The 23,771-nt window shown below is 48.0% G+C and overlaps 7 protein-coding genes; 3 read left to right on the top strand and 4 right to left on the bottom strand.

The window, feature by feature from the left end:
• Window positions 1-3,298: 3,298 nt before the first annotated feature.
• CHC_T00009226001 (Animal heme peroxidase homologue) lies at window positions 3,299-5,070 on the top strand. XM_005711457.1 is given in 2 exon segments: window positions 3,299-3,333; window positions 3,334-5,070. 1 exon segment carries the CDS (start codon window positions 3,334-3,336, stop codon window positions 5,068-5,070), a length of 1,737 nt encoding a protein of 578 aa, XP_005711514.1. The 5' UTR covers window positions 3,299-3,333.
• A 377-nt stretch (window positions 5,071-5,447) lies between these two features.
• CHC_T00007753001 (hypothetical protein) lies at window positions 5,448-6,353 on the bottom strand. XM_005711456.1 is given in 2 exon segments: window positions 5,448-5,924; window positions 5,925-6,353. 1 exon segment carries the CDS (start codon window positions 6,351-6,353, stop codon window positions 5,925-5,927), a length of 429 nt encoding a protein of 142 aa, XP_005711513.1. The 3' UTR covers window positions 5,448-5,924.
• Window positions 6,354-9,578: 3,225 nt separating this feature from the next.
• Window positions 9,579-12,965, bottom strand: CHC_T00007752001 (hypothetical protein). The gene is made up of 4 exons (XM_005711455.1): window positions 12,492-12,965; window positions 12,009-12,452; window positions 9,936-11,903; window positions 9,579-9,839 (listed from the first exon to the last, which is right to left on the bottom strand). The coding sequence occupies exons 1-4, from the start codon at window positions 12,963-12,965 to the stop codon at window positions 9,579-9,581; spliced, it is 3,147 nt and encodes a 1,048-aa protein (XP_005711512.1).
• A 5,124-nt stretch (window positions 12,966-18,089) lies between these two features.
• Window positions 18,090-19,157, top strand: CHC_T00007751001 (hypothetical protein). The gene has a single exon (XM_005711454.1). The coding sequence runs from the start codon at window positions 18,090-18,092 to the stop codon at window positions 19,155-19,157; it is 1,068 nt and encodes a 355-aa protein (XP_005711511.1).
• Window positions 19,158-19,372: 215 nt separating this feature from the next.
• On the top strand, window positions 19,373-19,594 carry CHC_T00007750001 (hypothetical protein). Its single transcript, XM_005711453.1, has one exon. The coding sequence runs from the start codon at window positions 19,373-19,375 to the stop codon at window positions 19,592-19,594; it is 222 nt and encodes a 73-aa protein (XP_005711510.1).
• A 22-nt stretch (window positions 19,595-19,616) lies between these two features.
• On the bottom strand, window positions 19,617-20,489 carry CHC_T00007749001 (hypothetical protein). The gene has a single exon (XM_005711452.1). The coding sequence runs from the start codon at window positions 20,487-20,489 to the stop codon at window positions 19,617-19,619; it is 873 nt and encodes a 290-aa protein (XP_005711509.1).
• A 6-nt stretch (window positions 20,490-20,495) lies between these two features.
• CHC_T00007748001 (hypothetical protein) lies at window positions 20,496-20,717 on the bottom strand. The gene has a single exon (XM_005711451.1). It carries the CDS (start codon window positions 20,715-20,717, stop codon window positions 20,496-20,498), a length of 222 nt encoding a protein of 73 aa, XP_005711508.1.
• Window positions 20,718-23,771: the final 3,054 nt, after the last annotated feature.

The following is a 23,771-nucleotide window of genomic DNA, read 5'->3' as shown; positions in this document are numbered from 1 at the left end:
GAAGGGCACACTCTCCAAAAGTCGAGACAGTCCATTTGCCTGATATCAGGCGTCATAGCAGGCTGTGTAGTACACTCTTTTGGACCAGCAACCCGCGTGCGACCACATCTCGTTTAATTTCGAAACGTAACCGTGGGTTTCGTGCCTATTCTGGACATCTTTGTATGTCTTAAGTTAGAGTTAGTGAGCTAGTTAGTTGTCGGCGAATTCAGGAACCATGGATACATCGTTATTTTCGTCTGCAGCCAATGAGTCGGAGGCTTGTCGTGAGGCGGCATCGAAAATATGTCATCGTCCTCGTCGCTATCATTGTTTAGGGATGTGCCTTCAGCCGCTGTAGATAGACCTTCATAACTGAAGAAATCACCTTTCCCTTGCCTTCTCGTCCTTCCTAGTCTGGGGCGGAAGCGGAAGTTGGTCCGGGCCCTGGACCAGTGCCACTGGCCCTCTTGCCTCATGTGAGGCAAGAGGTCCAGATCCAGAGCCTGAGGATATCACAGTAACCTTGTTCAGTGCTCTCGCGCAGCCCCGAGATAGAGTCTATCCTCCATCTGATTGACATCGCTGCTTTTCCCAGGAGCCTCGAAAGTACCCTATGTTGAACGTGACAGCTTTTACAACGGCACACGTGCGCATTACCACGACGCACAAGTTGGCAACGTGTAAGTCGTGGCTACCGTTGTCTAAAGTAGTTTCTTCATGAAGAATCATGAAGTTTCTCAGTTTCTGCATGAATAAACAAGCAAAAAGCAAAAATGAAAAAACTACCTGTAATCGCGGGTTCGAACCAGCGTAAACTCCCAAATATTATGAATTTTAAGTACAGTAGTACCTGAAAAAAGCGACTCGAAACTCAAAATGAGAATGGTTTGATGCATCGCTGGATTTAAATTTTTGGCAAATTTTTGGATTTGCACGCGCGCGCTGGAGAGCGCGCCTACATGTGTCTGGCACGTTTGCTGGGGAGCATGATCTAGGAACAAGGTAACATTTTTGATTATTTCTGAGACTATCTCCAAGTGGATGGCCCTCGTGCAGTACGACAAGAAAAGCTAATAGTCGGCCCCTTGCCGGGCGTCACATACTGTAATATCGCTATATTAGCGACGCACTGGTTGTGTTGCGCACTGTTTAGAGCGCTGCATGGCTAAAAATGTGCGCTTTAAATTAGCGCACTACCCTTCGAAGGGTAAATTGCCTTGCTCTTCAGAGAAAAAGCTCAGATGAGCTTTTGCGTCGTCGTCTGGTTTTCTGGGTTACAGTCAACAGTTGGCCCGATACTGTAACGATTCGAAGGGTACGAAGGGTACTTCACTACAGTACCTCTTTATAAGTACAATTTGTCATACATCCTCGGTTAATAACTTTCTTCGATAAAAGAAAGTCATCGCCTTCCACCGCCACATTGCTTATACTGTATCGAAGAATTTTGTATTTTTATCAAAAGACATCTTCTGCCTTGTACCGAGTTCCCCAAACTTGATGCTGTACAGAGCGGCAACGATGGCGGGGTGCTCGGGTGCCCCGCAAGCGGGCGGAAGACACTGCGGGGCCGTGTACCGTAAAGCGGCCGTGTTCCCGTGCGGGCGTCGCAACGCCCGCGGGTGGAGGGGGCGCTGTCGATGTCAAGGCAGTCGGGCGGAGAGGGGGCCGCGGAGAGGGGGCGCATGCTTGCTACGTTGCTGCCATGGATGAGTGGCTTGACGTGGAAGGAAGGGCCGAGACATACAAAGACACGGAAATGTTCGAAAACTATTGAGTTTCACTAAAAATGCGCTCTGCAAACCTTGCGGGCGAGTACGCCACTGGAAGAACATTGTTGTACAGTATGGGAGAAAGTCAAAAACTGATCTCACATGCATGTCGTCAAAAAGTTATAGAGCTAACCATTTTACGTGAGCGCATGACTGAAGTAAAAATGCATAGCAGGCAATGAGACGGCAGCATACCATGGTGGCCTACTAGAGTAGGAATACGCTACAGTACTACACATCTAAGGGGGCAGCGCCATGACGAGAAATTACAAAGTATACGCGCGCAGGGCAGCAGGTTTGTTGAGAGGCCAGAAATGAGTAAGGAAGGACACAGTTTCCTCCGAAGGAGAGGCGACCCTCGGCTGACGCTAGCTCACTCACGCGACCGCTCGAAGACAGGAGATCCGAATCCCTTACCACTCCAGGAACGTATCCGTGAGAACATGTTCGTGGCTGCGAAAGTCTAGTCGAGCGTTGCGTACAATACAGCATTGCACTGCGGGCAGAACACGTGGTGCAGATCACCCCGTGCACCAGCGATAAGCTTCCATAAGTGTGTTTGGGGCGTACAATCTTAGTGCGTAAAACAACTCACGAGGGGAATATTCTGATCACGCGGATTTCCGGGCTGCCAGCGATGCTTTTCAATGTTGTCAATTCCCCTCCAAAGCACCATAAGAACTAATTTCCATGCCAGCTAGCTGATATTTGTTCTCCTCAACGCATCTACTTCTTCCATCAATGTCCCATCTCTCTCTGCTCTCCTCAACGCATCAACATCTTCCATCTATGTCCAATCTCTCTGCGATACTCACCACGCACCTTGTGAATGTGCATGTAGTCATCCCGTCTTGTTTAAACTCTGACAACATGACCCAGGTAGCATCATAATGACTCAGAACATAATAGCAGCACACCCGCTAGGTGACCAAAGAAACTCTGAAATCACTGATTTCTCCCCCCGCAGAGTAGCTCACCATCATCAACGTCATCAACGTTGCCCCCTTAGTACTAACGTAACTTCAACAACAGCCTATCTGTTGCTACTCTAACCCCCATCAAAGTGTGCCGCGAGAAGTGGTGGTGGATTCTTGCCTCCAAATTAATCTCTGCAGTCGGGCCCAATTTTGCATGAAATGCGTGTTTCAAGACAACATTAATTTGAGTGGATGACTCTATACACCCTAACACGCTCCGCCTGGCTACCTCTTGTGATATGCAGTACACCACAAAAGGAGAGTTCTCTTCCAGACCGTAAAACCATATGCACTCGGGACTTCATTCGGCCTGGGTGCGCTCCATCACTGCGAGTACCAACTCGATGTGAAACGGGAGAGGGTACAGTATTGCATTCCATGTTTTTTTTTTGCGACTACAGCGCTGTACTGAATTATGACCATGCAAAGAGGTTTTACGCACACTAGATAGACCAATAATGAATGCTCCCGTCATAGATCTCTAGGAACGCTTAATACAAGCACTTATGGGTATATAACATTCCTCTTGAGAAGGGGTATCTAATTGCCCAGCCCTCAACTCTCAGTGAGAACTCGCAGCTGCCCAACCTCCGAAGTCTGCCATGGCCCACTCCTCTATTCTAAGTTTCATTGCCCTCATTTTGCTTTTGATCGCATTGTCTCAAGCTCAGCCGCCAGCAGGGAATGGTCGTGACGGCGAGGATCAGGGCCCCGTGGATGCTGGTACGGCGGTCTTCGATGGACGTATGGGCTTGAACTGCGCTGAGGAAGAGTTCCGTCGCTTTGATGGTGCATGCACCAACAGGGCTACTCCTTTACGGCAGCTGTTCGGTTCCACAAGGCTTCCTCAATTCAGTTACTTCGGCCGCCGTAGCTCTGACCGAATTAGAGATAATGTTCGTTCGCTCCCATCCCCTCGCCTCATTTCAAACATTGTAGCGAAGCAGACTATGGATGTTCGCGAGAGGCGCGGCTTGAATGAGCTCGTCACATTCTTTGGGCAGTTCATCGATCATACTCTTGTGGCTACTCCCGTGAACAACGGGGCATCGGAGGATGGAGAGACGGTTCCGAGAGAGCCGTTTTTCATTGATGTCCCAGAGGACGATCCTATGTTAGCTAACATAACGGGAGGACAGCTTCGCTTCTTCCGCTCCAGACGTGCCACTGTTGAGGAAAGGAGTACTGAGGTTCGCCCCATCAACTCGCTCACATCGTTGTTGGATCTCGACTCGGTGTATGGAGCAAGTGAGGAACGAGCCGGATTTCTGCGAACGAATAGCGGCGGTCTTATGAGAGTGGGCCGGAATAACTTGCTCCCTCAGAACAGCATGCGTTTGTCGAATGAGCCTCGCCTTGACAGAAAGTTCTTCGTCGCTGGCGATCTCCGGTCAAATGAACACCCGATGCTCACATCGATCCACACTATATTCCTTCGCGAACACAATGACATTGCCACTGAACTCCAGACCACTTTTCCGGATTTCAACGATGAAAGGCTGTACCAGACTGCCCGCCAGATCAACATCGCACAGTTCCAGAAGATTGTCTTCGACGAATGGTACCCCGCAATCACAGGCCGCCGTCTTCCTCTATGGAGGAGGTTCCAAGCTAACGTCGACCCCGCAGTTAGCGTCCTGTTCAGTACGGCCGCATTCCGTATCGGACACACGCTCGTGAACAACGTGGTGTCCCGTCAACGCAGTGGCAACCGCAACATGCGCCCCTTGACTCTACAGGATACTTTCTTCTCAAACGTCAATCTTATCCTGAACACCGGAATAGACTCTTTCCTTCGTGGTGCTGCAAACACAAGGGCACAAGAAGTTGACTTGATGGTTGTGGATGCGCTGCGCAACTTCCTTTTCACGAACGTCAATGGTGCAGATGGTCTGGACCTTATTGCATTGAACCTTCAGCGATCGCGCGACCATGGCGTGCCCTTCTACAATGACGTTCGTGCGCGGTTCAGAAGGGGAAACAGAGCGAGAACTTTTGCAGACATTACCAGAAACACGAACGTACAGTCTGCTCTGCAAACTGCATACGGCTCCGTGGATAACGTTGAAGCGTGGATTGGGCTTATGGCTGAGGATAAACCGCGAGTCAGTTCAATGGGTCCGACTATGCTTGCAATTTGGGTGCGCGAGTTCATTAGGATCCGAGATGGAGACAGCTTCTATTATGAGAACATGAGCCAGTATGATCCTGAGGTGCTTGCCAATGTGCCCAGGCTCCGTGCCATCTTCAATGGGCAGGACACGATGCGAGCTCTTCTTCTTCGTCATACTGGTATCACGAATGGCGAGCTTCCCTCTAGAACGTTCTTCGCTAACTAGGCATGCCTTGCAACAACTTAACCTGTTGTATATCGAAGTAGTTCCTGCATAAAGAATCGTTTTGGGATATGTTTGGAAATCTTTTAATGAATTGATACTGTTCCTGACATTTAGCAGTTTCTGCATGCCCAATCTCATCAAGTACATGTTTTCTTGTAAGTACTAGAGCAGCAGGGAAGGATACACATGCAGTCTTTGCCCTCATAAGACGCTTGGTCGTTAGGAGTGACACTGCTATTGCTGAACCGAGCAAGCCCTCAGGAAAGTCCTACCCTCTGCTTTGGTGCCAGAATCTGAACAGGCTACTGACCTTGCACTGCATGAGATCCGTCGCAGATTGGGGCTACCCTATCGGCTTGAACTTGTGGCGAGAATAGAATAATTTTCGGTTGCTTTATACGCCCCTAACCAGGCTTCGGTACTTTGGCCCTATGGATCAAAGGATTCGAATGCTTTTCTGTAGAGCCATAACAAGTACGAGCAGCTAATCAATCCTGAAAGACGGAGAGTCGAGGGGCAGAGTAATTTCGGTATGATCAGACCCATAGTTGATGGCCCGTGTCTATCATGCTGCAGTATTGATTCCCTCAACCCATCAGAATTGAGCTTGACTACTTCACACAAGCTACAACGCACTGAAACCGCATCTGCACGTGCAATGCAGTGTAAAAGCGGTTCTTGTGCGGCAACTCTAACAAAATAAATGCACAACCTCAACAGAACTCTCCCTACAATGCGAACTGTACGTGAAGAGACAGGAAGACGACGCCACATGCCCTCACCCATAGTCGCGACGAAGGTGCTCGACTTCATTTTTTCGACACACAACAGTGCCATCTCCTGTCCCCAAAGCCTTACCGCCTTGCGCTCTCCTCCCCCGCGCCACCCGGCATGATGGTTTTCTTCAGCCCAAATCGACGTCTGCAGCCGGCGCGGCACTTCAAGCATCTCTCATTGCGATTGCACAAGTAGATGAGGCGCATGATCTTGTCTGTGTCGTCATCACCGTCCCCATCACTATCGTGACCGACCACATGCCTTATCATGGTACCCTTGACTCCAAATCTCTTCCCACACAGTGTCGTGCAGCTTGTGCACTTCAAGAAACGCGACTTTGACGTTAGCTTGCTGCATGCGAACACAACCTTCGTGGGCATGGAGTCATCGCTTCCCTCGTGACGGGCAGTCACTTGCATGTCGGTTTCAGTGGCAGTCGCAATAGCCTGCACGGTTACAGAAAGGGCGAATAGCGCCACGGCACTGGTGATGAAGAGGCGAGCCATTGAAGAGGAAGGTATGAGAGTCGTTCAGAGATCGGATGAAGGGAGAACTGAGCACGGTGAGGGAAAGGGGCTTGGTCTGGGCATGGTATTGCTTATGTAGGCACAGGTCAAGTTTCTGGGTCCCGGTTGGCGGGGATGAAAGGTCGTTGTCCGTTGACTGATTGTTAACAAAGAGAGTGGACACCCTCTGGATGGTGGTTAACGTTTACAGTAAGAGATTTTGATTTCACACTTCAAATTGGTCGATACGAAGAGCAAACTGGCCCCCTTACAAAGGAAGCATGTTTGGATCATTCCCGGAAGCCATTCTCCTAACGCCAAACAGAAGGAATAGCATGGATATACGGTTTCCTTCCACCATTCTTACGGCAAAGAAGCTGAGACAGGCAGTCGCGTTGTAGACCAGTGTGATTTACATTTGGGACATACCACGGCATGATCAGAAAATTGGGTTGGACAGTGAGGATGATGAGGATGATGAGGATGATGATAAGGATAGTGGAATGAAGCGAAGTATCTCGTGGCACCCAAGGATATTTATGTAACGTTGTGATATGTCTGTAAACGTCGCCGTTGTGGCATTACATAACGCAAAATGGAGGTGCTTCACAATGTGCCATAAGGCCTTCTATCCACACTCGGGCATGCTAAGGTACAGTAGCTTGAAGAGTTATCATGCCACTGCCCCCCATTCGTGAATTCCAGGACGAAGATTTACGAAGGCACTCTCCAATCCAATACGCATGTCATACCTATGTCCCAGAATGGGGGTAGATGCATGTAGGCGGGGAAGGTGCTGATTTCAAGTTTTCAGGCTACAATTAAACCCCCTGAACTGTATCCAGACATACTGTAGGTACTGAGAAGCTGTGGCGCTATTTGAAGTCCGCGGAACTGTAGATTCCGCGATGTTTTATTTGATGACGAGAATGTATATCACGGGCTGCAGCACAGTAGTGAAGGAAGGGTTTGTCATGAATGTGGTGCGTCTAAACTTCAGACTAATTTAGATTCAGTAATTCCATGACAAGACCCATTACATTCGCCCACCGCCACTTTTCAGACTGTTAGGAGTGGCGGTGGGCGAGTGTGATGGCAAGTGTGACTGTAACGTGTTGAATGCGCATGCAAGAACGTAGCACTTGCCTGTTGATGTTGTCTTCGGTAATGGACAAAATCTCTGTAAACTCTCTATCAATAGCTCTTGCTCGGGTGCCACGATGGGAGAAACAAGTATCGGGACGCAGTTGGAGGAAAACTGGATGGCACATATTACGACACGTAAGCTAGACAGTGACGGGTGTTAAACTGATGCTGTGGAGCATAATTTACGCTTATCACATTTGAAATGATTAAATTGCCATGAAACCTGTAAGCAATACAGTTCATTACTCTATCACAACTACGCTTTGCACCCTGTAATGAGTGGACTAAGCTTTAGCATCATTCCCTGACCATGCGTCAATCAGAAATGCCTGCCTTACAACTTGTTTGCTTCGCGTCTTCCACCGTCTTCTCCAGCTGTCGTCAGACTGTTATTCCACTCGCCATAGAATCGAATTCCATTCGAATGCTGGGTTCCCCACTGTACTTCTTAACCAACAGTTACAGCAAGTCACAAATGCGGTTCCCTTCGCCGCTCTCACACTAACATACTTTGCCACTGTCTCTGAAACTGCTCACGTGCGGCTACCAGCAAAATTTGTCCACATCATTCCCAGTGTGATGCTCATTGCGTCTGCGATGAGACACCACACGATAGTTTGCCACAATCTTCATGCTTCTGTAGAGATCTACTGTAGTACAAAGAGGGACGCACGGCTCTTGCAATCAACTGGATGATGAGCAATGATAAGTAGTACCCAAGGGTACTGCATCTGAGTGAAACCTATGCGCCAATATAGAGCACCGAAAGGCTGTCGCATCTTACAGATATGGCCCATATCGCAACTATCCTTCTTGTGCTTGCATATGGAATGAATTCATGTGAAAAACATGCCTCCTTAAAACAAGCGAAGGCGTCGTTTCACAAGAGAATATAAATTCACTGGGTACCTTTCGCGAGATGTGAGCACACATCTAGGCCACCAAGTTTTTCTTTTTTCAATTCTCGCACTTGCGTTGGATGAATGCATAACTTATGAGATGCCACAGTGTGTATTCGGTAGCATCTACCAGTAGGCCGGCCCTGCTGCAATATTGGAGCTAGAAATTTCATAAACATACCGTCATTAGCTTCCTCGGCTCCTTCGAACTGCACTCGATGGTCCTGTATTCGATGGTCAAAAGTAAACTTGAGAGCTTCAAAATGTGGAGCTCGCGTTCACGGAAAGAACCAAAAGGTACATTTTCTCGTTTATGATAACTTTAATGGGTAGAAACTTAGTTGAAGCGTTGGTGCTGTCGTTGTTTCGCTGCCACGCGTTTCAGCGATGCTTCACGTATCATAAAAAGGACCCAAATTCCGTCATCAAAAGGCGTGAGGGTGAAACCTGCCTTGCAGTGCTTACGAAGTGCCGTGCGTGCGAGCTCTAGTGCACGCCTGGAGCTACCTGAGCGAAGAAAGCTCACGTTGTGGCGAAGCCTGCGTAGGGCGGATGGATGCGCCTTGCGAGGTATTTGCGGGGGTGTCTGTTAAGGGGCCATCGGAATTGCATGGTGGACCTTGGCGAGAAATGCGTAAGATACTATTTTGGGCCTCTGAATTACTGATGCACGTGGGGATCGGACGCAATATGTAGACGTGCAACACTGGAACAAGCAGACGGCGAAGGTGAAGCGAGGGACTGTTATCGAGCTGCAGTCTTATGCAAGCAGGCGGCTGTGGAAGAGGATCATGCGATGACGACGGTCAGGCTCGCGGCACTATTCGCAACTGGTTCGTGTCCTCGGAAGAAGACGGTCTGACGCTACGCAGTGGAATACCCCGTAAGATTCTATATGTACGCAGTCTGAGGCATAACCGACCATGGATGTCGAAAACGTTTGTTGCATCATTCGTCATATTTTCACAGTTCGAGCGATGTATCACCATCAGTTTTGAAAACGCGCACACCAACACATCTGTGATAAGGAACAAAGCGATTACAAAGACAACTCCTACCGCTTGCCCTCGCTCAAAAAAAGGCTGCACCTTTGATCGCTCTGTACAAACATAAATATATTGGAAGAGTTTAGAGTAGTTCGCAATAAATAATGCCACCAAAGGCATGAAGACGGGCACATTCACGATACAGGGACAACGCTCTGTGTGTTTTCAAGAAGCGTGATCATGCCCCGTAGAAAGTGACTGCCTTTCGCCAAAGTTTTGGAGCAACCCACGAGAATTAGTTTCTGCTTCGCCCGCGTGAGCGCAACGTTAACTCGTCGCCAATCTTTAAGCAACGGACCAACAGAACCAGAGCATCGCACAAAAGATACGATCACGCAATCGCTGTCTCTTCCCTGGTATTGGTCAATAGTGTACACATTCGTATCCAACATGCCCTTGTCGCTCGCCGTCCGCCTCTCTTGCAGCAGGCCATGAATTAGGCTCACTTGAGCACGAAAAGGAGATAAAACTGTGATGTCTTCAGGCTTCACATTTCCCTGCTCCAGCGCTGAAACACATTTACATACCACGCCTGCTTCTCGCAAATTGTTTCTTCGTGAGGCTTCAAGTTTCTCGAGTTTTTCTGGATTCTTGGTAGGCTCCTTGTCTTCGGTGCAGTCCTCTGGCATGTCAAGGAAGATAACAGCCCTGGATTGATCCAGAATGGCTTGCAGCCACGAGGCCTTCCCTTCCATGGCTGCAAGGGAAGTCACAAGACGTTGGTTGGCAATCTCCTCTGACCCGCAGGAAAGACTTCCACTGTACACCAGTTCATTGCTCAGCCTCATGATTTCCGATGACATGCGATACTGTTGCGATAGACTGATCATCGCCTCTGGATGAAATTCACAGAGCCTTCGAAATAGAGACTCATTCCTTTGATTTTCTGGGTTTAATCTGATGGCTGGGGTACCATTACAGGCTTGGCTGGCGTCCATGGCATTCCTTACCACCACAATACTTTCGTTCGCTTGCTGCGCTCTCAAAAGTGGAGGCAGTTGGTAGTGATCTCCGACCAAGATGAAGGGACCGGCAGCGAATTGCAATGGCCCGAGACATATGGGCTGCAACACCTGCGATGCCTCATCCACAACAACAAGATCAAAGCGTCCTCTGCGAAGAAGGAGAGGATGATTAATGCCCAAACAAGTTGTCGCTACAACCTTAGGCTGTTCAAGTACAGTCTCGAGGTGTTTTGTCGTTGACGCATCGGCCGTCAGCGTGGAAATGTGGTATGGATGGATCGCTTTGCTAATTACCCTCTTATTCCTTCCAAGGCGAACAAAGTCTCGGAATCCAGCCGCCAATAATCTTTGAAGAAGATTATCAACGGCTGAGTTTGTGTGAGAACAAAGGAGGACCGACTTTCCTTGTGAAGCATATGCGAGAACAATTGCAGCCAAAGTTGTTGTCTTCCCAGTTCCAGGCATCCCGAGAACGAGTAGATAGTCTCTTGTTCGCAAGGCCATCTGCAAAGCTCGATCCTGATCATCGTTGAGAGTCACATTGAATTCCTTCTTTAAAACAGTTGTCGACTGGCTTCCAATGATAAACTCAGTCAATCTGGGACGGGTGCCATCCACTACTAGGCCTCTCAGGCGTCCTAAATCAGTTGTCTCATCACAGCAGAAGAGATTCTCTAAGGTCCTCTTCGCAGTGTTATGAGACGAATGTATTTCTACACTGTCGATGCGCCATATAATATCGTTAACATTGACTGCCTGGTTGCGAGCCCATGCGAACAAGCTTCGATCGATAACAACAGCCACTGACGAAGGAGAGGTAGACTGAATGAATCCATTTGTAAGCGCGCTTTGCCATGTAAATATGGACTGCTGAGAGCTTCCAGCGGATGTGTTCAACGATTCTGCTGATACAAGGACAAAATCATTTTCGGCAAGCGCAGCGTCGTTCAGAGGGGCCTGTAACGCATCGCCATGATGCCTTTGGAATGTTACAGTCATTCGCTGCCCTGGGGGTAGGAGATAATTGACTCGGCCGTCCTGGCTCCCGGCGGAATCCTCCACCATACGAAGATTTGACAGGCACCTTCCAAGGGCCTCTCTCTGCGAGCCGCGCATGTTCCACACTTCATTTTGTGGCCTTGCAGCATGTGCTTCCTCATCCGCTAGAACACGTCTCCAAAACATATAATACGCAGCATGTTCGTCAGTCAGGTGCATGGCCTTTTCCCGAAAAAGACCTGGTCCCGGTCCGCCTTTGACAGTCTCGCTACTTCCGTTCTCCAGAAGCTTGTGCTGAATCATACAAGTGTCGTTCGCAAAGCATTTCGCGCAAAGATCTTCCCGACCCTGCAGCAAGGGTGGCAGTCTCCTGAAATCCGAATCAAACCTCGCGTATGACGCAAATTCGTTACGCTGCATGAGAAGCCCGACAACTTCACCTCTGACGTACGACACGGCTTTGTTATTTGGGTGCCTCGTGAAGTTGCCTTTGGTCTCAATGAGCGAGATTTCGCTGTTTCCCTCATCCCCGGCCTGTGCTTGCTTGACAGCCTTCAAGGCCTCTTGATATCGAATATAGCTTAATAATCCAAGCGATACATGCTTGCTATAGCGATCAGACATGAGCAAATTATACAAATTCACTTGTGCCGAGTGCGATACAGATGCATAGCCAACTGATGAGCCGGTCTTCAATTCCACGACGCCAATGCCACCAGCCTCGTCGTTGCTACACAGGATGACGGAAGCGTCGATCTTGCCCTTAAGTCCGAATATTGGGCTCCAGACGAGCTCTTCTATATCATAAACGTCGCCGATACCCATACTGTACGTCTGTTTCCCGCCCGTGACCTTAACGCCTGCAGAATTCTCGCCACCATCAAGCCTCGCAAACCCTTTGAACCATTCCATGATGGACGGGATCACGTTATGCAGCACGAGCCTCGCATCAGCATCTGAAATTTTAGCGGCATAAAGATCTTCCAAATGCTGCTGCAGAATGATCTCCACGGACTCGTACACATCTAGCGCATCTAAAGTGCGCTCTCCTACATGCCCCGGCGCAGGCTTATGGGCATAAACAATCGCCAAAAGATTCTGAAACAAATCATGAATCATAGAACCGAAAAGCGCGGCTTCGCCCCCTGTGGATTGGAGAATGCTGCGCGGCGGGACGCGAGCCGTGAGCAGCGACTTACGGAGGCACAGGAACGAGTCGGCGATGGAGGTGCCGGACACTAGGGTGTCCGGGTGGTGAACGAAGAGGTGGTTGTCGCGAGTTACGAAGACGGGGTGCTGCTCGTCGACGGGGGCGCTGTCCCAGGGAAGATAGGAGCCGTCTGGGCGTGTAAGGAGGACGCGAACGATATCGTTCTGGTTAACGTTGGAGTGCATCCATTCATCGCACAGGGCGACGGATAACTGCTTGCCCGTAATCGTGTCCACCGTGCGCAGGACTTTGGAGTCGGGATGCGGGACAGCCTCGAGCACGAGGAGCCGGGCGGAGCTCGCGCGCGCTGGGCCCACGGGCAGAGGGTTGGGTGCAACGGCGCTCATTGTGGAGGGGTGATATGCATGGGAGAGGTCAGGTTGGCATGGTGTGGGAGGGTTGTCAGCGTCAGCTCTTCGCCGTCGGGCAACGAAGATGATGTGGTCGGAGGTACAGAGCTGAGTTCTGAGTTGACGCGCATGACGCAAGGGAAGGGAAGGGGGCAACAAAGGGGCTACTGCCCTTTGAGGGGCACAGCTGTTCCGTTTTCCCACGAAAACAAAGCAGGTACCTATCGTATCACACGTGTCGTATTTCGGGTGTACTGTACGACTGTAGTTGTCCTGCAGACACCTGATCACAGTATTTAACCTGGGCCAGGTTAATTTTGAAGCTCATATTTCCAGATGCACTCATCAAATAATGTGGACCATGTTAATTTTGAATCCAGGCTAATTCCTGTGGAATTCCAAAATAATCTGGACAATTTTATTTTTTGGTGATATATTTAACCTGGACGCAGTCATCATACGCATTGCCACGACTCTTCATTCGATTGGAGCACCATCAAAATTATTGCGATGTTCCGCAATAAAACTCCCTAATGGCCTGTAGCTCATGGGACACCTGCTTTTCCTCCCACAAACCGTTTTAATTGAGGGCCAAACCGGTTCGAATCATCCGTAATACTGTGTTAGCCGGCAATATGATAGGCGGAGGAGGAGGGCTGGTCACAACAATTAATCTGGACCAGATTAATTTTGAATCCATACTATTTTGTGTGTCTAGGTTAAATACTGTGATCAGTATGCTTTATTTATAATTTAAGTGACGCTTCCGGATGGGAAATGTGGAGACTGGTTTTATTGTGGCGTACAGTATTGAGTCCGAGCCCGTTGCATTCTTACTCCCTCATAGAGCTATGGTACGGTATTCACCTAATCGTACTAGGGATATTCACGATCTATAAACGTGGTTGCATGGAATACAATCGTAGAGAAGTGATGTGGTACATATCTAAAGAGCTGTATTCCGTCGAAGGGCAGTCACCAGTAGAAGGACATCCAGAGCTACAACTCTGTTTGCAGTCGCGTTTCATTAAGGCTCCGAGGTTCTCGCGAATAAAGAGTACAAAATATTGGTGGATATAAAGAAGTGAATTCAAGTTTCGAATTACTCCTTCTACTATCTCTGGTGTCTATCCGACCCAGCGTTATCAGAACATAAAAATCCGCGAATTTTATTTCTTTTTAACCTTGATGCCCATGGTTTCTATTCTTCTTTGGTAGATAACTGGTTCAAAAACTTTTCTGAGGTTACAACCGAATAAGAAGCACTCAAGCCCATGTTTTTTTGCTACTGGTATAAAATTGGCTTAAAGAAAATTGCTTACTCTAAGCCAACATCTTCGTTTGTACACCTTTACACGCATCAACAAGTTGGTTTTCGCTAGAATCGACAAGCAATTTCTTTACCTGCGTTGATGGCCTTCTGGTTTCAAAAAACAGAGTGAAATCGGGAGTTGGGTTGTCTACAAAAAATAAAATAAGTTTTGTCCTCATATGATGACTAACGGTCTAATAGACACTAGCTTCCATGCGCAGAAACCCATCCCTTTTCAAATTAAATTTTGGGCCTTCAAATCATGATGCATCATCTCGGGCCAAAACAAATAGAAACGTTCTCCAGCGATACTTGTAAAGCGAACCTCGGTTTTTTTTTGTTTTGTTTTGTAGGGATGGAAAAATTGACCCTGTAGATTTGAATGACATGAGAGGGCCTCAGTTCTTTCACACACGACCTGACGACAGGGCACGTAAACCTTTTCTGCAATCTCTAGGTCATCGACATATCATGAATGGGCAAAAACCTACCTAGATCTGCATATTGAGATCTTGGCCAACAAAACTCCTAAGAAAATCAATTGCAGGGAAGGAAACGGGCAACCCATCTGGACACCATGCTATTTTACTTGTATATTCTGTGTGAACGCTATCCATGGGATCCTGTTCACTCGGGTCAGTCAAATGTATGGTAGTAAATGTTTCAATCCAGCATCGTACCACCTTTACCTTGTTATCGGATAACTTCAAAGCCATGGCTACGATGATGCTGGGATTGCTTCTCCTTTTTCTCGCATTCTGCGCGTTTCAACCTGCCTTGTCCGCAGCCACTTTCCGGCCACACCAGGTACTGTCCACTTTCCGAGAAAGAAGCCCATCTTTCAACCGGCAGAGCATCGCAAAATGTTCTCGGATGGACTACTTTCCTGCTGCTTCATGCTTTTGCTACGCAGTACTCTCTAAAACGATCGTAGTCCAGGATGCGGCTCAAGTCAAGCAAACATGCGAAAAGTTCTTCCTAATGTCCCCGGACGAAATGCTAGGCATGTTGCAGTTTTCGTGTGGAAGCTACACCGAGGAAGAGGATAAGCTCCAAGCGACGAGAGTTGTGGACGACACAAACGAGATCGCAGTGAAATGCTTCTCTGGCGGACCACACAGGAGAATTGTGCTGCTTGGTTGTGCAGAACAAACGGAATTTGAGGAAGATGGAAGCATAGGGGAGGCAATGGCTTCCGCTGAAGCTTCTCCGGAAGTTTCATTTGAACACTGGAAATTTTCCAACACGGACTCTGCATTTATCCAAATGAGCGAAAGTGTGAGCAGACTTCCGTCTGCAGTAACATGTTCTTTTCTGTAGATATGCTGTAAAACATGAGAAATCTCAGCTCTGTGGAGGGGAGAGGAAATTGGCACAAGCATCCAATGTCCAGAATCAGTCTGTTCTTTCTGCAAAAGTTATTCAAATTCCTAGCAGGACAAGAAAATGAAGAGGAGACAAAGAGAAAAATGGCAGTACTCTGCTTCGAGCCTAATTCTCAGCTTTATCAAAATCCTGTAGTAATTAGTGAAAAGTTCAGCCGGACTTTCTCCTTCAATTTTCTATCACCTGAAATAGTGCCACATAAGGAGCATGCCCTCGTGTCTTTGTTCTTCGAAGAAATGCAACTAAGGACACTACTTAACGCTTGCTGGCCTACTCAACGCAGTTTTAAGCAATAAGGGCTCTGCAAAAACCATACTCATAGAAATATAGTATTGTACTTGCGGTGGAACAAAACGAATGATTGCTTCCTCCTGGATTCTAGGAATTCGAGAAAGAATGTAATTTATGGTGACCGGAAGTTAAGATTAGAGCGTCTCCCTTTCGTAGTCCTTGTGCGAAGCAGGTGAAAATTTTGAGTCTCCTGTGGGCCACATTTCGAAACGAAAACGCGGGGTCCCTTCTACAGTATGGTCATTGCCCATGCCCCCATTGGGCAAGGCTAAGCGAAAATGGAGCCCCTGGCGATGAATCCTTTCAAGCTGCATGGAATTTTGTGCAGCTGAACACCAAGCAAAGCGTGCGTCTCCCGCAACAGGATTGCAGTTTTGACCGCTTCAGCATCTCATATGACAAGCTCAAGCTTTCTTGACATTCAGTACATGTCCACGCGCCTTCTCGAGGACGTTTTCTCAGCCGGTAAGTAGCAGCATTGCTTTGGCTCGAAACTGCACCTATGAATACCAGTAGAGCAGCCTGGGTGCCACAAGCAGAACTGATTTTTCATGAAACCGATGCAAGTGATAACTATTTATTACTTACTTTGCGGTAAGTGACAGAGTCAGGGTTTGAACCGTGTCAAACTGTGACGCCTGACTTATCGGATATTTTCCACATCGCAATCAGAAAGCACGGGTTCAGGTCGATTTAGGAGCCAAAATAAGTCCGTCGCCATGGATGAAATTGCAGAACGTGATGCAGTTATTTCGGCTGCAAATGTCTTGATGGTGGCGCTGCTGAAGATGAATCGAGTCATTATTCCAGCTTTTCTGAAATGGAGGAGAGCGGCTCGTCTCCGAGGTATTCAAAAAGCCGACAGGGATATCCAGAGAATGGCAGCAGGGGACAAAAAGATGCAAGCCATGAATCTACGACAAAACACGATGACAGAAAATCAAAGAGCCGGGTACCAGACTGGTGGAAGCACCATCAGTAAAGAAGACTCGCAACTCGCACATAATCTGAATACGCAAAGGGGTGCGCAGATGCCAAGAAGTGGTGCAGACGATGAACACATCGCCCCTAAAACATCTTCTGGTGGGGCCGGTGAAAGCGATACCAGTCGTAGTGACGAAATCCAACCGGTGAACATTCGCAGCGAGCAAGGCATGGTAGAAAGAAGCGCTGCGAATGAGAATGAATATCATACTCGACATGTTGAGTCACTTCAGCAGCAAAGAGCTGAGGAGGTCCATTTATTTGTGTACACTTCCTTCGTGACTATCGTAATCACCATTGTGAGTATTGTTGTCTATGGTGGGATCATAATCGCTCTGGTTCTTGGCCTCTTTCCTTTCCGGCGAGGGCAGTCGATTATTTTTTCATTCTCTCTCGTTGCGACGGCATTAATATCAGAGTCGGAAGTCTTATTACAAAGAAAAAAGAAAGGGGAGAAGGATCCAAACGACTTGAGCAGGAATAGATACAAAACGAATGCGGAGATGACTAAAACATCAACAACCGAACGCTCAAGTAGATCAAGAGAGGTCAAACGAGAAGACATGGAAGATTTCAGTGATCTCGATGTGTAGCAGATATGAATTATCTCAGATCCTATACTTTTTCTTTTTAAAGAAGTGAAGGCTTTCTGCAGCTTGGAAAATGTAAAACAGAGGAAAAAAGTGACAACGATCTTGAAACCTTCGGTCAAATTGAATGAAAAAAAAAATGAAAATGAATCCAGGCTTTCTGCTGTGACAGCTTCCAAAAAAATATAATTTATATAAATGTGGAAAATAAAGTCGGATACTGTAATCGGAAAGGAAATTCTTTGAATTACAGTACAATTGTCAACCGAGAAGTGCCGTTACGTGAGGTCATTTGACATCTTACTGCATGAGGTCAGATGAGGTCAGGCGCCACTGGGTAACGCCATACCACGTGTTTCATGTCCGCCGCATCCCATGTTTAAGCGTTTAGCAAGCAGCCCACACCATGTGCCGCCCTGATTGTGCACCACCGAATGGAACATTCCTCCCACAACGTCCACAACGGACGTCCTCTGCCAAACTTGATGCATCACGCATCCTGAAGCTAACGAGACCTACCCCTGCGGAAAAGCGCGTACCCCCCACGCTCAAGGTACTATGCTAACCCTAGAAGAATGTGAGGAGGTATGCATGGGAATGGGAACACTTTCGGTGCGCGATGCCGTCGTCTCCGCCGCAAATGTGCTCATGGTCGCGCTTCTGAAAATGAATCGGCTCTTCGTCCCCGCGTTTCTGCGATGGAGGCGCGCTGTGCGGTGGCGACAGATCCAAAATGCCCGACAGGACCTCGAGAGGGAGAAGGAAAAGGAGCGAAGGGCTTTGGCGAGGGAGGAGATACAGATGCACCGTGCGAAGAATGGAGTGGGCATTCTCGAGAGGATCTCACGCGTGGTGGGTACGGGCACGAAGGAACCGTACACAACGCAGGAACCGTTGCTGCCGAGCAATGGTACGCATGAGCCACACTTGCCGCTGCGAAACAGCGCCGGCGGAATTGGATCTGGCACTCCAGCCCAGTCGCGGCCATCACGACCAGCACAGCGGCAGGAGCGCCGCGCTCGACGTCAATCTCGTGATGATAGGGCTGAAGGCAGCGCAAGCGGCGAACCTGCTCACGCTGACGCTGGAAATGAGGACGAGGAAGGGTTGGACGAAATTCAGGCTGCAGCAGAATCCTTTTTCTCACGAGGCAGCTCATCACGCAGCGCATCACGCAGCTCATCAGCTCAACAGGGTGATTCCGAAGGAGGCAATACAATCGACGTCTTCGAGAGACGCGTACAACAGCTCCAACTGGAACGGGCGCAGGACGTGTACATGGGAGTGTACACGTCTGTGGGGACTACTTTTGTGACGTTCGCCAGTATCGTTATCTACAGCACGGTGATAATATCGCTTGTTCTTGCCCTGTTCCCTTTTGAGAGAGGGCAGGCTGTGATCTTCTCATTCTCGCTAGTTGCAACAGCTCTGGTGTCAGAGTCTGAAGTTCTTCGAAAAGGAAAGACTGAAGAAGAGAAGAAGAAGGAAAAGGAATCAAAAATGAAGGACCTGAAAAACTTTCGATACAAATCTAAGGCCCCGAAAGGCGGTGCGAATAATCTGGAGGCTATGGAAAATGCCGATCACGAAGCGGATGACGTAGAAGACTTTAGCGATCTTGATTGATTCAAGTGGCTGGAAGTAACACCATGTCCATTCGTTACGTGTGGCGACTGCATGTAGTGTGGAACTATGATCATTTATCGCCCTGACGGAGGAGAAACTGGGAACGTTGGACCGACAATGCCACCATAGTGTGCCATCGATTCTAGAAGCGCTGTTTATTTCTATCTCGTTTGCAACCTGGTCATTCGTAGCAGGAACCACGTTGAGTGCCTCTCATGATTACTACTACAAGAAAACCGCGCTGGGCGCGACAACAGCATGCGCACCAAAATCTCGTGTCTTGTGGGTTGTGTCCCGCTCTCATATCTCAACGTGCAACTGCAGCGATTCCATACGGAGAGCCGTTGACCTTGCCGCCATCAAATATATTTGCACGATTTGGAAGACAAGGAGGCGGAGACACTACGGTCCACGAATGGGTGCTGCAAAAAATATGAGCGTGTCTGAATTTCGTCTCCTTCACTCAAGATCGCTAAAGCTGTCACCGTCGGCTTGAAATGCAGGCATGGCGCCATATCGCTGATTGTTCGCATTGGCGAGCAATCCGTTTTCTTCATCGTGAACACCCGGGGCAGCGCCACTTAATGGGCGAGACTGTTGAGTGCGAGTCTTTCCTTTTTGCAAGAGCGTTTCGGCTTCTGAAATGGTGGCGGTGGCGATTAATGAGAACGAGAAGATGATTCCCTCTGCAGGGCCGAAAGGAAAGAGAGACAAAACAAGGGTGATGATGATCGCGGAATAGAGAAAAATTGTGAGTATGGTGAAGAAGACAGTGGCGAAGGAAGTGTAGACGAGCAAGTTCGGGGCAGCTCCACGACGAAATTTTTCTCTGTCCACGTTGTGAATGTGCTTGTCTTCGTCATGCTCGCTGACGTCATCGTCAGACGAGTTAGGGCCAGGCTTAGTCATCAATTTCCTTGTCCTCCTGGGACGGCGCATGTCATCATCTGCTGCGTCTATCCATGCGGCACGACTGGCGCGCTTCCATTTGAGAAGTGCGGGTATTAAAACGCGGTTCATTTTGAGCAACGCGACCATGAGGACGTTTGCAGCGGAGATGATTGCATCGCGGTTGAGCTGCACGCTCTCAGTTGCGGGCACTGTCACATCCATATCTGAGAAGGAGTTGATGGGATCGTTCGCTTGTGAGGGAAGGGAAGCGTCAGAAGTGGTGCACGATTGCTTCCAAGAAGGTTGTGAAGTACAGAGCAGTTGCTTCCAAGAAGGTTGTGAAGTACAGAGCAGGTAAAAACGAGGATTGGACGTCCATGCTGATGGTGGGCGGCGAAACGAATCAGTTTCTGTCTGCCGCTTGCCGCTTGCCGCTTGCATCCAAGATCATGAGGTACTACAGTGAACCCTCTCGATATGGATACGCTCCGTGGACGTAATCCGTATCCATTTGCGGAGGTTATTCACATCCGGAGACCGTATCATAACGGTGTCACGGTGACCTGCATCTCTCAGAATGTCTGTGCTTTGCTTAAAAAATGTATTTATCGTCGTCTGGACTGTGCAATTCCCCTTCTTGGTACGCAGAGATATCGGGACGAAAACCATACTTTCCGTTGATGATGCGGGACATAACAGCTTGAGCAGGAGGTTTGGAAAGGGAAAACTGTACTGAGGCCCACTTCGCTAGGGCGCTTTGTGACGTCTGCTCCTTGCTCTTTTTGCGCCGTTGGAACTCTGCACATATTTATTGCTTTTGGGCGAGGTTAAGCTCAGAGCGCTTGATCGACGATTGTCGCTTGACGGGGGCAGATGGCTACGGTGCTGACAAGTACGGTATGTCGGTTCTCGGAGTCAAGCGGTTATGTTTTCGTTTGCTTCCCTGCTCTCTTCTGGGCAGCCAAGCCGCTGTTTCGCAATGTTCTCGGGGCCTCCCGGGGTCCCACTTGGTTGCACACCATGACAATGCGCTTCGAAATTTCCCTTCCTAAATCAAGAATTACGTATTTGAGCTGGTGACTCTATCATGCAGGGTATTTCTTTCTCTCACCGTCAATACTGTAAGTGATGCTGTAAGTGATTCATCAATTATTGAAGTGTGAGGGAAAGGGTTACAGTACGGGGCCACAGTACGGTGACAAAAATTGGTGGGCAAAAATTTAGACTTGAAATTTGACGTCTTTTACCAAATATTTCGAAATCGTCGAACTCGCCTTGGTACAGTCCCAGATCACTGGTGGGCCGGTCGGATAGATCCATCCGACCGGCCCTTGTCCTCATACAGTGTACTAGAGGACAGCCCTTTTTTGCAAAATATAGATAAAAAGCTTCCTTAGACACTATTTCCTTAACGCACTTGTTTTCGCAAATAACATCTTGCAGAACACCGGAATAGCAGCTTTGAATACGCAGCAAGGTTCAGACTGTAATGCAGATTGAGGACATAATTCCCTTTTTAAACGACGTTTTTGGTTTCAAAGTTATTTTACATGCGGTTTTATGGTGGTTTAAAAAAGCATCTTTTCCAGACACATCTAAAAACGCCCATGAAGAACATGCAATTCTCATAAAATTCTTTATGGTCCCAAGTCAGAAGTCAAGTACGGTTGCGGGGGAATCCGTTTCTTTCTTTTTGAGGAAGCGGAAGTCCAGAATAAAATAAGTCGAATACTGCCCTCATATGAGCATAAATGTCCTCATCTGAGGACAATGGGCGACTCCAAAAAACATAAATTTTGTACACACAAATTGTAACGGTTGAAGGACAAGCACTCTTTCAAATTTTACTTTGTTTAAACATACTGTGCTTGTCCTTCCCGAATGGACTGACTCCTCCATTCTTTAAAAGGATGGCATGGAACTACTCTATAATTTCTATACCATACCTAAAAGACTTGTCGAAGGAGGAGTACAGTATCCAGTAGTAATAAAGAGGATGGTCGGGGAGACTGAAAGCGAAGGACGCAAGCGATTGTATGGAGACAAGTAATAGAATGAATGCATAGTTTATTGTAGTCTAGCATGTACTGTATTGTTCTAAGGTTCAGATACGATTTTTACAAAAGACGCGGAGTTCGGACGGAGAAAGCAAAAGGGGGCAGGCACAACCACTCACTAACGATGAGAGCCACCCAACCTGAAACCCCAATTGTGTCCAACTTAAGACCCGCTTTGCAAAACCCATTCAACACAAGTAAGTCACTCTGTCCATTTTATTAACCGTTTACACATCTAAAAGTGGTAGCATCGCCAAATCGGTCCAACCTTTATTTTAGCAAAATTTTCGCAGTGTGCGAAATTCAACACCAAAAGCACATATTCCAAACGTGGCATCAGCAGCACCAATAGCGAGCCGGAGCCCATTATCGTCGAAAAACAAGGCGAAGTTCAGCCTCAGAGCCAATCTACCCCGGCTAACAAGAGTGTTCAACCGCTGCCGGCTGAAAAAGAGTTACGTTTTAATATTGCTCTGGAAATGGTTGAAGTCGACCGTGTGGCTGCCTTCGAGCTACCTTCGGCTAACCAAGGACGCACTGGAGAGAAGTGCCCCACCTGTCAACTTAACAAGCCGTACAACCAATCGTGGCCGGAGCACAACCGGTCTGAGTCCCATGTAAGGCACCTCATTTTAAGCCGTGGATTAGGCCGTGCTGTGGAAACCCTTAATTGCGAGCACTTTAATATCCTTACAATAAAGTGCGATTTATGTCATACGAACTACAGGAACGCTTTATTGTTCAACGCGCGTAAGGTTGAAGACGAGCACCGCCGCCGTGTTAAGGACCTACACCTAATAGTACACTTGGCATCGAGCAAGGGCGTGATTGGACGTTGGACGAAGGTTACCAAACCGAGGAAAACGAACCCCGGTGTTCTATCGAAGACCTTGGGGGACTTCAAGAAATACTCCAAACGTTCAATTTAGAAGTATCGACTACAGTAGAAATTGTGCATTAAAAATTGCCTTGTTTGAAAATTTCAAAATTGTTTACTGTACACTATGGCGCCAGATTCAATAATCCGAATGCAAAATGAGATCAGCTCTCTTCGCCAGCAAGTAGCTCAAGCTATTCAGTCATTACAGGAGTAAATAGCTCATGCGAATCAAGCTGTTGCCATCGCCACCCAATCTATTTGTAACGTAAATACCACGAACAGCAATAGCAATTGCCTTTTGTTAAAAACTGGCAAACCTGAAAAGTTCATTGGAGAAAGTGCCCGAAGCTGGTTGAAAAATATAGCAAATATTTCTGCAGCGTACAGCAATACAATCGACGACAATACAAAAACCAACTATGCCGTAATCTGTATGACGGGTGCGGGACTGCAATGGTGGGAGATAGCAAACCTAAGTGACAATGCTATAAAATCATATGATGAGTTTCAAAAAGAACTATTAAACTATTTTGAACCTGTGAACAGAGAGGTGACCGCAAGAAAAATGTTGAGTGATCTAAAACAAATGGGCGAGTTAACCCTAGTCCGGGAATATAATGGAGAGTTCTCACGATTGCTCTTGCGGATCCCAGGTATAACATCTGCCGAACAGATATTCTACTACAGCCAGGGGCTTAAGACCCGTGCGAGAATCGAGGTCGAGCGGGTGGAACCACAATCATTACAAGACGCTATGAAAATTGCCGGTAGACTTGATAGTCTTTT

This window comes from Chondrus crispus, genomic scaffold (assembly GCF_000350225.1).
Source record: "Chondrus crispus Stackhouse genomic scaffold, scaffold_83, whole genome shotgun sequence".
In the NCBI taxonomy this organism is placed as follows: domain Eukaryota; phylum Rhodophyta; class Florideophyceae; order Gigartinales; family Gigartinaceae; genus Chondrus; species Chondrus crispus.
This window is presented reverse-complemented; position numbering and strand designations above follow the sequence as displayed.